General features: G+C 38.5%; 1 protein-coding gene across 1 annotated transcript in view; it reads right to left on the bottom strand.

The window, feature by feature from the left end:
• Positions 1-14,368, bottom strand: part of CUL5 (cullin 5) — a 107,317-nt gene that overhangs the window by 53,005 nt on the left and 39,944 nt on the right. The window contains 5 exon segments of the mRNA XM_002807267.7: positions 3,114-3,194; positions 3,275-3,420; positions 5,881-6,022; positions 8,660-8,836; positions 11,719-11,818. Of these exon segments, the coding sequence (XP_002807313.3) occupies positions 3,114-3,194; positions 3,275-3,420; positions 5,881-6,022; positions 8,660-8,836; positions 11,719-11,818 (646 nt within the window).

Below are 14,368 nucleotides of genomic sequence, written 5' to 3'. Positions count from 1 at the left end.
TAATCCCAGCTACTTGGGAGGCTGAGGCATGAGAATCACATGAACCCAGGAGGCAGAGGATGCAGTAAGCAGAGACTGCACCACTCCACTCTTCATAGTATTACTTTTTTAACTGCTTTATTTTGGTTAATGATTACAGAAAAGTTGCCAGAAAAACAGCACCTCACTTCTCCCAACATTAACATCTTAAATGACTATAGTACAGCAATTCAAAACAAGGAAGACAGTATTGGTACGATACTATCAATTAACTCTAGGTCTCATTCGGTTCACCAGTTTTTCCACTAATGTCCTTCCCCTATTCCAGGATCCTATCCACAAGCCCATTTTAGTTACATTTATAGTTGTTATTTCTTCAGCTCTTCTCCAATCTGTGGCAGTTCCTTTGTCCTTCAGTCTGTTATGGTCCTGACACTTTTAAAGAGTATTAGTTATTTTGTAGGCTATCTATCAATTTGCAATTGTTATCATCTTTCCTCATTGTTACAGCAAGATTATACATTTTGAATAAAATGTATAGAATAAAACCCAAGAATAAAACAGAAATAATACTGTATTCTTCTTAGTGCATCATATCAAGGGGTATGTCAGTATGTCCTACTACTGGTGATGTTAACTTGATCACTTAATTAAGATGGTGTCTTCAGGCTTCTCCTTTAGTAAATGTCTTGGGGAAGATACTCTGAAACTCTGCAAATATCCTATTTCATTTCAAACTTTTGGCCATTACTGCCAAGTGGTGTGGCTCGGGCCTGTAATCTCAGCACTCTGGAGGTTGACGTGGGAGAACTGCTTGAGCTCAGGAGTGTGAGACCAGCCCTAGCAACACAGTGAGACCTGATCTCAAAATACAAAAAATTAGCCAGGCACGGAGGCATGCACAGCTATTCTGGACTCGTTCTTTAAGTTGGTCCTTTACAGTTGAAAATTCGTAAGTTTAATGTGGCTATGATACAACTAACCTATATAAACTGCAGTAGGAGATCAGAACAATTTCACCTTATAAAACCGTAACATCCGCATCCAGGTGCTACAGGCACACTGATCTACTACAAATACCCAAATCCTCCAAAGTGAACTCATCTTTTCTCCCTAAGACTTATTTTTATACTTCATCTCTCAGTAGCAGCACAGTTCTCCCTGGCTGAAACCTCAGGAACATTATTGGCTTGATTCTCTGTGATAGCTAGTCCTGTTCATGTGATAACAATGTTCTACCTCTAAGAAGTTTCTCTTTTCCCTCTTTTCCATTCCCACTGCTGTAACTCGACTCAGTCTGCCTAATACCTTGCCCGAATTACTGCAAACGCTTTCTACTTCTTATTTCCAGCTCTTCCCCATTCCAATCTTCAATCTTTCCTATCACCAGATTAATCTTCCTGAGGGACAACTCTGTGGCCCACCTGTTAAAAAGAAAAGTCAATAGCCTTCCCTGCCTTCTAATGTAGCCCAAACCTGTATTTATATCTCTATATAGAACTTCTACAAATAACAACTAAATTATTCTTCCTTTCGCCATTATCATAATTATTTTAACCACTCAAAGAAGATACATGCTGCAAACTGAGGACAAACAAAACAAAAACTAAAAGAACCAAAGGGAAAAGAGATCCAACTCAGTGTGATTTCTGAAAAAGAATAAAATAGATAACTACCACTTAAGATGGACAAAGCCAAAGAAAATCAAAAGTAAAAAAAAATTAAATCCCATTCATAACTGAAAAATATTTAACTATGGGCAAGTTAGAATGTTATGCCCAAGAATGCAAATCTAAAACTAGTTCCTAGGCTCCAAAGACTGAAAGGAACTAGAGGAAATACTACTGTATGTTTGAGCAATTCCAAGACCGTCCAAACTAGATTCTAACTTTCCTTATACTAAAGCACCCTAAGGTCAGTTCTCCATGTAAAAGAAAACACCTACCATGGAACTGTCACTGACCATTTTTTTTTAAATAAGCAGATTATATAATATAAAATAATATAAAAAGCTGATGCTTTTACCAAATTGTTAATATTCTGAGGCTAGTATGGTGGCTCATGCCCATAATCCCAGCATTTTAGTAGACTGAAGAGGAAGGACTGCTTGAGGTCGGGAGTTCAAAACCAGCCTGGGCTACATAGTAAGACCCGCTCTCTATGAAAAAAAAAAAAAAAAATTAGCCAAGTGGCTGGGCACAGTGGCTCACACCTGTAATCCCAACACTTTAGGAGGCCAAGGCAGGTGGATCACCTGAGTTTAGGAGTTCAAGACCAGCCTGGGCAGAGTGGTGAAACCCCATCTCTACTAAAAATAAAAAAATTAGCCAGTCCCAGCTATTTAGGAGGCTGAGGCAGGAGAACTGCTTGAGCCTGAGAGTCAGAGGTTGCAGTGAGCTGAGATTACACCACTGCACACCAGCCTGGGCAACAAAGCAAGACCTTGTCTCAAAAAAAATAAAAAATAAATTATATATATGTATTAGTCAGGTATGGGGACATGTGCCTGTAGTCCCAGCTACTTAGGAGGGTGAGGCAGGAGGGGCCCTTATGCCCAGGAGTTACAGCAAGGTATAACTGCACCACTGCACTCCAGGCTCTGGGCAACAGAGCAAGACTTTGTCTCTAAAATAATAATAATTAATATTTTATCTCGTGACAAATGAAGTTTAAAACATCTTCCCAGAAGGAGAGGAAATATCCCCTAGGAATAAATGATTCATTATTCACTAGTTTGGTGTTTGCAGCCACTTTAGAGAACATAACTGCCACAAAAAAAGAGAATCAACTTTATCTCCAAGGAGCGTATATACTTGCAACATGAAAATCACAAAAGTGGTTAACTTTAGATATGCGTAAAATATTTAAAAATTACCAAAAATTAATTATATTAAATATAGTAAATTCTAGAACAGGTACAGAAATAGATTTGCTCTTGCATACCAGTTCCAAAGGACAATGTGTTCTGAATAAGGTACACCTTCTGTGAAGCTGTGCTATGGCTCACCGGCAAAAAGAACTAAAATCAATTAGCAATGCCGGTTGTTAAATAACATTATTTGTGTCATTTATTTGGCATTCCTATGCTTCTGTATTTCAAATAATCCCATAAATGGTACAATTAAATTACTTACTGCTTCAACGGAGTTACATTCTCGCCTCGTTTCTAAATAACGTAGTGCTCGTTTTTCTTCTTCTTTTAATTTAGCATCTGCCTGTCCAGAAGCAAAATAGCAATCATTTTAAGAATATCAAGAGAATTGCCCAAATTATCACATACTAAGTTCAAACTTACATATTTCATATAATTCTGTACACCATTTTGTTGTAAATACGAGGGTGCCTGTGTTCTATAAAATCTCTCTGTTGAATCCAAGTATGCCTTCTCAAAATTGTCCCTATAAATCTGAAGCTTATCCTCAGGATTAGAACAAAGGTTAACTGAAAAACAGAAAATAAAATATTACTCCAATTATGATCAGAATCAATATTTTGAGTATAATAAATATTGAGTCACTATGTGCAAGGTAATAATGCTGAAGAGAACATATAATTATGTAAGGCAAAAATCTTTCTTCATAAGAAACTTACAAAGATGAAAGCACAACGTAGTAAAGCAACAAAGAAATGATACAGATAATATAGACTATTTTATTTTTAAATAGGTAAGAGACTGACTTCTAACTGAATAATCAAGAAAACATTCACAGAAGCAATGGGATTTAAACTGGATCTTAAAGAATAAACTAGAATTTGTATAGAGATTAGTAAAGTAAGTACATAGAAGCAGAAAAGCACAAGAACGTATGACTAGGTTGTCTAAGTGGATTGCAAGGCTAACAGATGGTAAGGAAGAAGAGTAAATTACAAATGGCTGTGAAGATGCTCTGGGCAATATAGTAACACAATGTTTCTCCAAAAAAATTAAGGCCAGGAACAATGGCTCACACTTGGAATCCCAACACTTTGGGAGGCCAAGGTGGGCAGATCACTTAAGGTCAGGAGTTCAAGACCAGCCTGGTCACAATTGGGAAACTCTGTCTCTACTAAAATTACAAAAATTAGCCAGGCATGGTGGCATTCACCTGTCATCTCAGCTACTCAGGAGGCTGAGGTATAAAAATTGCTTGAACCCAAGAAGCAGAGGTTGCAGTGAGCTGAGCATGCCACTGCACTTCAGCCTGGGGGAGAGAGCAAGACTTTGTATCAAAAAAAAAAAAAAGAAAAAAAATTAGCCAGGTATGGCGGTACAGGCCTGGAGTCTCAGCTATTCAGAAGGCTTGAGGCTGAGAGGTGGAGGTTCATTGAGCCATGATCACAGCACTGCACTCCAGCTTGGGCAACAGAGCAAAATTCCATCTCTTTAAAAAAAAAAAAAAGGCTGAGCGCGGTGGCTCATGCCTATAATTCCAGCACTTTGGGAGACCGAGGCAGGTGGATCACAAGGTCAAGAGATCAAGTCCATCCTGGCTAACATGGTGAAACCCCATGTCTACTAAAATAACAAAAAATTAGCTGATTTCTTTTGTATTTTTTTGTATTTAGCGCATGGTGGCACATGCCTGTTATCCCAGCTTCTTGGGAAGCTGAGGCAGGAGAATCGTGTGAACCTGGGAGGCAGAGGTTGCAGTGAGCCTAGATAGCGCCACTGCACTCCAGCCTGGGCGAAGGGGTGACACTCCGTCTCAAAAAAAAAAAAAAAAAAAAAAAAAAAGGCATGCTGTATCACTTAAGGGGTAAGTAGAAATAATACCAGTAAAATAATACTTAAACGTTAATCTTATAAACAGCAGGTGGGTTAAATGACAGGACTACAATCACTGTAAGAGGACCGTTTCAAACTCTACATGTAAAGTTTAAAGTCTGGTGGCAGTTCAAGTAAAAACCAATTTAAGGAGGACTGCTAGTGAAAATCTAAAGACTTGATAACTAAAGGAATGTGGGGCAATGAAGAAAAGCCAGTCAAAAAATAACTATGTATGTTCATTAACTCAATCAACACCTACCTAGAGTGATTTTTCACCATGCATTTCATTCTATGTTCAGCCAAGACACAGTGCTAACGACACAATTAAACAAAAGTACTATGCCAAGGTGGCACAGGCACTGTGAAGCACTGAATGCGAGACCTTAACTTAGTCTGGGAATTAAGAAAGGCCTCCAGGAGGAGGATGAAGGGTGGGGAAGAAACATACTCTAAGTGACAGGAGACAAATTAGAAGAGAAAATGTACTCCTACATGCTCTCCTTTTCTTTGCTCTTCATGGAAGTCACTTACTTCCTGAAAACACAAATACCTAAGCTTTTAATGAACTAGTTACCTTTTATGAGCTATATATTCAAATCTATATATCTAATTTAATTTAGTTCACTAAAAAGACCTGTCAGTCAAGAAATTAATGGCATGTAGAAAATAAGCATTAACCACATGAATATGAATTATTACACATTCTTTTAAGCACAATTAATATCATTCATGTACTCTTTTAAAAAAAGCATGGAGGCTGGGTGCAGTGGCTCATGCCTGTAAACCCAGCACTCTGGGAGGCAGAGGTGGGTGGATCATGAGGTCAGGAGTTCAAGACCAGCTTGACCAATACAATGAAACCCTGTCTCTACTAAAAGTACAAAAATTATCCAGGCATGATGGTGGCAGCTGCCTGTAGTCCCAGCTAGTCGGGAGGCTGAGGGAGAAGAATTACTGGAACCCAGGAGGCAGAGGTTGCAGTGAGCCGAGATGGTGCCACTGCACTCCAGCCTGGGACAACACAGTGAGACTCTTGTCTCAAAAAAAAAAAAGATCTAGTACAAAAAGTAGACGTAGCTTTGATTGTACTATTCCATAATTGTCCTACAATTTCCATGAAACAGAAATTATGGTCCTAAAAGTTCAGAACATACCATAGGATTCTCTTACTCCAATAACCAGCTGAGAATCAAAAGCTTCTCCCAGTCTCTCAGCATGTACCAGCTTCATTGCACTATCTTGGAGTCTGTTTTTTATATTTGAAAAGATTGACTCATTCCATGTATCAAGCATAAGCTAGGAAAACAAGAACAAATTGTAACATAATTTTGAATTACTAATATATAAACTATCATGTACAAACACCAAAAAAGAAAATCAAATTTTTAGGCCTGAGCCAGGTATAGTGGCTCATGCCTGAAGTTCCAGCAGTTTGGGAGGCCGAGGCAGGTGGATCACTTGAGTCCATGAGTTTGAAACCAGCCTGGGCAGCATGGTGAAATCCTGTCTCTATAAAACACACAAAAAAGTTAGCCAGGTGTAGTGGTCCACGCCTGTAGTCCCAATGAGACGAGATCATGCCACTGTACTCCAGCCTGGGTGACAGAGCAAGACCCTGTCTCAAAAACACTTAGGCTGCAGTCACTTGAATACTTCAGGGAAGCAGTATATTTAGCATAATGGGAAAGAAGATGTGTCGACTGGGTGTGGTGGCTCATGCCTGCAATCCCAAAACCTTGGGAGACCAAGGTGGGAAGATCACTTGAAGCCAGGAGTTTCAGACCAGCCTCAGCAACACAGTGAGACCCATCTCAACGACAAGAAGAAATACTAAAATTTGCTAGGCATGGTGGCATGTGCCAGTAGTCCCAGCTACTTGGGAAGCTGAGGTGGGGTGTCACTTGCATCCAGGAGGGCAAGGCTGCAGCAAGCAAAGATCACACCATTTTACTCTAGCCTGGGCAACATAGCAAGACCCCATCTCAAACAAAACAAAAATAAATAAAGAACAAGTGTTTCAGAATCCAACATAATTGGATTTGAATCCCAGCTTTGTTGCTTATTTACCCGCTTTCTTGTGTGTAAAATGGTCAAAACAATAGTGCAAATTTCAAGTGGTTATAAAAGTTAATGATGATAATACATGGAGAATGTTTATTCTCCTACAGTTCCATGGTTAAATTTCAGATACATTGGTTTGTTTGAAACAGACATATACATATATTTGTACAGACACATAAAAAATGCAAAAAGGACCAACTGAAAATCTGATACTGGACCTTATAAAAGAGTATCGAAATCTACCATTTAGATGTTCCATTAAAATGATAAAAATGGTGTATACATATTGGTGATTATATCAGTACTCCAAGAAACTTGGTCAGATGTCGGAGATACATTAACAGCAGCAACAACAACAAGAGTTAACACTTTTGTAACACTCATTCTGTACCTGGGAGTGCTCTATGCGTTGTCCACATATAACTCATTTAATCCTCCTAATCTTGATATAGGTACTATGATTATCCCCCCTTTAGATATGTGAAACCTGGGGTACGGATAGCAAAACTAACTTTCCACATTCATGCATCTCATCAATGATGACACTGGGATTGGAATCCAACAACTGTGGTCCCAGAATTGATATACTTAATCACTGAGTGGACGCTGCTTCCTATAACCCATAGAGAATGGCAAAACTCAAAGGAATAACAAAAAAAGAAGAGGACAAGATTATGAGACTACAAATTAAATAGCAGTTGGAAGTGGTTTTCACTTTTTGGTTTTTTGGCACAGATATCCCGTATTGCAGTGATTTCTATCACTGAAGAACCACTTGGTATCTAACTTTACAGTATCCTGGTCAACATCAGAGCAAATTTTAAGGCTAGGATGGGGCAACCATGCCCAGGTTACACTACTGCAATGCCTGAGTCTGTTATAGAACTATCATAGCAAACAGTAAGTTGACTAAAGTTCAAACGGCATTCAAACATTTTCAAATCTATGGTTCTATTTGATTCTTACAAGTAGAAAGACATATGAAAATGAGGACTCTTCAAAATAGAGTTTGAAGAGTTGAAAGGGAAACCTAGGACCCTTCATATTCAGGACCAAGTTCTTTCCATTAAATCATGACTGGTTACTTGACACACTTTTTAAATAGGAAATAAGCACAGTATATGCTGACTTTATAATAGCTGGAATTAAGTAAAAGGGAAATTATAGAGATGATAGCAGTTTAGCTACAATTAAACAAAAAGTTATCAGAAGGTAACCCCATAAAAGGAGATTTTTAAGAGAGGAGAAAAGTAATTTAATTTCTAGTAAAATAAGAATATAAGCCGGGTGGTGGGTCACGCCTATAACCCCAGTACTGTGGGAGGCTGAGACGGGCAGATCACCTGAGATCAGGAGTTTGATACTAGCCTGGCAACATGGCAAAACCCAGTCTCTACTAAAAATACAAAAATTGGCTGGGTGTGGTGGTGTGCGCCTATAGTCCCAGTTACTTGAGAGGCTGAAGCAGGAGAATTGCTTGAACCCGGGATGCAGACAGTTGAAATCACACCACTGCACTCCAGCCTAGGTGACACAGTGAGATTCAATTAAAAAAGAAAAAAGTAAAAAGAAAGAACAGAGAAATCAAATACCAAAAATACCAGGAAAGGGAGAAAGTAAAAAGGAAAGTAAAGGAGATAATGGTTGAAGATGCAGATCTATAGCTTAAGACCACATAAAAAGATGAAAGAAGATTGACGCTAAAGACATTTATTGAAAAATAATATTTTTCAATAAAATCTAGTAAGAGCTGAAAGGCAATTTACACGTGAAGTAGAAAAACCCACTTAAAAGTTCAAATTACTTTCAAATGCTTCCAAATTATCCTCTTTCTGAAGAATATTAGGAAAACAATAAGAAAAATGGTCTTACCTTTCGAACAATACTGTCTTCCACGTTCGATTTTTTACTGCTGCCCTGTTTACCCATTAAAGTAATCTCTAGTTGACAAAAAGGTTTTGGTAAAATATCACATTGTGTAAAGAATTTTCTCCATTCAACAATATATGCTTTTAGCAAAGCTGTATCATCTTGATGGCTCAATACTCGCTGAAAAAAAGAGGTGTACCAATTTGAAATAAATGCAGATGCTTTGAAAAATTAAGAACAAAACATATTCATGCCAAAATATAAAATGTACATAATTTTAAAATTATTGTACAAACTCTATTATATCTAAGAGAAACTGAAACATAGGATCACACACACACACACACACAAAAACTTGAACACGAATGTTCATAGCCGCATTATTCAAAATAGATAAAAAGTAGAAACAACCCAAATATCCATCAGCTGAAATATGGATAAACAATATATGGGCCAGGCATGGTGGCTCATACCTATAGTCCCAGCACTTCCGGAGGCTGAGGCAGGAGGACTGCTTGAGCTCGGAGTTTGAGACCAACCTGAGCAACACAGCAAGACCTCATCTCCACAAATACAAAAAAATAGCTGGGTATGGTCCCAGCTACTTAGGAAGCTGAGGTGGGAGGATTGCTTGAGCCCTGGCAGTTGAGGCTGCAGTAGTACAGAGCCACTGTACTCTGGCCAAAAAGAAAATAAAACTAAACAAATGAAAAACAAAAGAAACCAAAAAAACCCCACAATATATAGTATATCCAAACCATAGACCTTATTCAGCCATAAAGAGAAACAAAACACTGTGAAAGAAACTAGTCACAAAAGGGTGAATATCACGATCCCAATATCGAAAATGGCAAATACAGACAGATCCACGGGCAGCAGATTAGTGACTTAGTGGGCGAAGGGGTAACGGAGCGAGGGTTCATAGATACAGGGCTTCTTTCTAGGGTGTTGAAAATATTCTGGGATTAGTGGGTGACGGCTGCACAACTTCAGGAAATACACAACCCACTGACTCATAGGCTTTAAGAGGGTAAGTTTTATGGCACGTGGATTATATCTCCATTTTTTAAAGGGTGGGAGAGTCTATTTCCCCACTATTAGAGTTGGGGCTGGCCCTGTGATTTACTTTCAGCAACACAATGCCACAGATGTAAGACGGCGCGATTTCTAAGTCTATCCGTGACTAGGTACTATAGATTCTACTTTCATCCCAAAGACTGGTTTCCTTGAGAATGAGGAACCACACAGGGAAGAGAAAGCCAGCTCCAAAAACCATAAACGTGTTTTACTGCTCTCTTAGACCACTATGTCCTGGTAAAGCTCACAGCTCACTGCTACTGCATTAATAAGCTTAGGCAAAATCAGCTAAGAGCAGCGCAAATTGCTAAGCCACAGAATTGTAAACAAATAAAACGTATTAATCCAGGTTAAAAAAAAAAAAAGAAGAATCCACATGTTTATTATTTTTACTTCTTTTTCTTGTTCTTTAAAAAAGGTTATAAACATTTCCATGCATATTGTCTTTCAACCATTTGGGAGATTTGGTCCTTACTGACAACGTATGTTCAATTGAAGATTGCCTAGTAAAATGATTCACACACACATAAAATTCTTAAGAGTTTAAAAAATCTTCTTAAGTTATATACCCATGTCTGGCATTGCTATCCTATTAACTGCTCTGAATTTGTGGTGCTAAATCCTATTCTCGGGTTCTTGTTGAGGTCTACATTTTCAGACTTTATTCAGTTATGTTATAGTGAAACCCTTCCATTTTTTTTTTTTTTTGCCAGTGTTGAGTATATTTTTTAACATCTGTTAATAAAATCTAAGGTAGGCCGGGTACAGTGGCTCACGCCTGAAATCCCAGCACTTTGGGAGACAGAGGCAGGTGGATCACCTGAGGTCAGGAGTTCAAGATGAGCCTGGCCAACATGGTGAAACCCTGTCTCTAATTTAAAAAAAAAAAAAAAAAAAAAAAGCAGGGTGTGATGGCACACCCCTGTAATCCCAGCCACTCAGGAGGCTGAGGCAGGAGAATTGCTTGAATCTGGGAGGTTGAGGTTGCAGTGAGCTGAGATCACGCCACTGCACTCCAGCCTGGAAGACAGAGTGAGACGCCATCTCAAAAAAAACAAAAAACAAAAACAAAAACAAAAAAAACTAAGGTAATTCTTTATAAGTTTATTTCCAGAAACTGAAGAATAAAACTCTATCAATCTGAAATAAACATAATTTGCCCATATCAAATCATAAAATGTGATACATTTTCCAATGAAAATCTCCAAATTAGTTCTAAGAAAATAGTTTTAAATTGTGATATTGAAACATTTAATATTCTAAGTGAAGCAATTCGCCTGCCTTGGCCTCCCAAAGAGCTGGGATTACAGGTGTGAGCTACTGTGGCCTGTCCCAGACCTCATTTTATAGAAAGGAAAATAATCTCACGTCCTTTGGCTCCTCCTCAAAATGGTAAGGGATTTATTCATTAGAGAGGCTACGGCTGATTTAAAACATTACAAGGTGTCAAAACAAACAAACAAACTCTTACATAACTTATCTAATGCCTAAACAAGCTTTGTCTTCATTTCAGTATAATTAGCCATTTATACATAATAACAATACAAGAGGTTGAATTTCAGCTCAGCAACAGCAATACAAAGGACAACCTAAAGAAGTGACAACTAAAGAAGGATCTGGAATTAAAGAGACTACTGTCAACTTGAGAAGAGGTATTAGTCATGAGAGAAAAAGACAGATTTGTGTGGACTGATGTATAGCCAAAAAACAATGGTGGTGGGGACTTCTGAAAATCGTAAAAAACTGAATTCGCTATAGCATCTTCTAATTAAGGATAATATGTACTCTCTTGACAGAAACATCACTGCGGGGAAAAAAATAATCCAACTAACGACAATCATTTCATTAATAAAATTCTTTCACAAACATGTCAAAAGTCAATTCAATATTTTGAAATTACTTCAGGAAGCCCTGCTTTCAAAATTATAAAATATGATTACCTGACTAGTTTTAAAACAAGTCTAAAATAAACATGTGGAACTTACTGCCTGTGCTTGCTTAATAAACTCAAGAATATCTTCTTTTAAAGCCTGATGAATTTTTGCTGGGCCTTTATCATCCCAAAGACAGACTGCATGCACATCCCTGTGAATATAAAGTAGGTAAACAATCATTAACAATGAAACAAGAACTGAGACAAAACTCATCTTAAGTTCTATTGTAGTTTCCATGGATCATATCAGAACCAAGCTACTGGTGTTTGAATTCACTCATATAAACCAAGTACTCTTGTAAATTGCCTCACATATACATTTGTTCCGATTTTTATTTTCTTTTGTCATTGTTTTCCTCTTTAATTCTCTGCTACTTACCACGTAAAATTTAGTTATGAAGGCATGTCTCCATCTCTCCAAAGTTAAATGCTATTAGTATTTTCTTGTGCAAAAGCAACTACAAATCTTTTAAATTCTTTAACACAAGAGATATATATTCTTTTATCACTTTGATTTTAATTATTTTAAAAACTGTTTACTTTTATTTTTTAGAGACAGGGTCTCACTCTGTTCCCCAGGCTGGAGTATAGTGGCATGATCATGGCTCACTGCAGCCTCGACCTCCTGGGTTGAGGCAATTCTCCCACCTCAGTCTCCCAAGAGCTGGGACTATAGGAGCAAGCCACCAAACCTGGCTCATTTTAAAAAAAAATTTCTGTAGAGACAATTTTCCTATGTTGTCCAGGTTAGTCTTGAACTCCTGGTTTCAAGGGATCCTTTTGCCTCAACCTCCAAAGTGCTGGAATTGCAAGTGTGAGCCACCACCCCCGGTCTTGTTATATACTCTGTCACCCAGGCTGGAGTGCAGTGGCACAACCACAGCTCACTGCAGTCTCAAACTCCTGGGCTCACGGGATCCTCCCACCTCAGCCTCCTGAGTGGCTAGGACTACAAGCATGCACCTGTATAGTTTTTAAAATTTCTGGCAGAGACAGGGTTTTGTTATGTTGCCCAGTTTGGGCTTGAACTCTGATCCTCAAGCAATTCTCCTGCCTCAGCCTCCCAAAATGCTGGGATGTGGGCCAGCCTATTTTGTCTTTTTTAAAAATTAGTCACTTAAATCACAATAAAGCAAATATCCGAGCTTCCCCACATATTACCCATTTACACATCAATTACCATTTATCCTTTAAACAAAAAACAAAATCAAAAGCTATCATAAATTGATATACAAAAACTCAGAACTTAAACTGATGTATTTTACAAAAAATTCCTTCAATATAGAAATATATTTAATATTAGTACAGCATGTTCAGAAAGTCAATTTCTTAATTACCAAGTTGTAGGCCAGGTGCGGTGTCTCACGCTTGTAATCAAAGCACTGTGGGAGGCTGAGGTCGGCAGATCACTCAACTTGAGGTCAGGAGTTCAAGAGCAGTCTGGCTAACATGGTGAAACCCCATCTCTACTAATAATACAAAAATTAGCCAGGTGTGGTGGTGCACACCTGTAATCCCAGCTACCTGAGAGGCTGAGGCATGAGAATCACTTGAACTCAGGAGGCGGAAGTTGCAGCGAGCCAAGATGGCGCCATTAAAATCCAGCCTGAGCGATTGAGTGAAACTGTGTCAAAAAAATAAAATAAAATAAAATACCAGTTGTAAATCAGAGAAACTTACAACAAAATGACAGGGTCATATTGAAGAATCATTCATTCAAAAAATGTTCCTCAATGATTCATTTAATTTACAATGGAGTCTCTACTATAAAAAAAAAGTTAAATCCAAATAAAGCATCTCCAGAATTATAACATGTCAATAATCAAATTGTTTTATATTCTAACTATTTTGTTTTTTTTTTTTTTTTTTTGAGACAGTGTCTCACTCTGTTGCCCAGTCTGGAGTGCAGTGGCATGAACAGAGCTCACTGCAGCCTCAACCTCCTGGGCTCAAGTGATCCTCCTGCTTCAGTCTCCCAACTAGCTGAGACCACAGGTGTGTGCCACCATACCTGGCTAATATTTTATTTTTTGTAGAGACAGCGTCACCCTATGTTGTCTAGGCTGACTGTGAACTCCTGAACTCAAGTAATCTCCTGCCTCAGCCTCCGAAAGGGCAGGGATTATAGGCATGAGCCACTGGGCTTGGCCTATATTCCAATTTTTAGAGACACTATTATAGCGCAAAGTTTTGTCTCCATATTAGTCTGAATGCTTTTTTCACTTGTTCAATTCAGCCTCATAATGGTATCTGGCCCAGTGCCTAGGATGATGTCAGCACACAAATATTTGCTAAATAATAACACAAAAGGTAACACCTGACTGCTTATTATGTGCCAGATACTATTCTTTTATTTATTTATTTTTTGGAGATGAAGTTTCGCTCTTGTTGCCCAGGCTGGAGTGTAATGGTGGAATCTCGGCTCACTACAACCTCTGCCTCCAAAGTTCAAGTGATTCTCCTGCCTCAGCCTCTCCAGTAGCTGGAATTACAGGCATGCGCCACCAACTAAGTTTTGTATTTTTAGTGGAGAGGTAGTTTTACCATGTTAGTCAGGCTGGTCTCAAACTCCTGACCTCAGGTGATCCACCTGTCTTGGCCTCCTGAAGTGCTGGGATTACAGGCATGAGGCACAGCGACTGGCCAGATAATATTCTAAGTTATTTTAACTCACTTTATCTTCACGGCCACTTTAAAGTACT

This window comes from Callithrix jacchus, chromosome 10 (assembly GCF_049354715.1).
Source record: "Callithrix jacchus isolate 240 chromosome 10, calJac240_pri, whole genome shotgun sequence".
In the NCBI taxonomy this organism is placed as follows: domain Eukaryota; kingdom Metazoa; phylum Chordata; class Mammalia; order Primates; family Cebidae; genus Callithrix; species Callithrix jacchus.
Note: the sequence above shows the minus strand (reverse complement) of the source record. Positions and strands in the feature narration are given on the sequence as shown.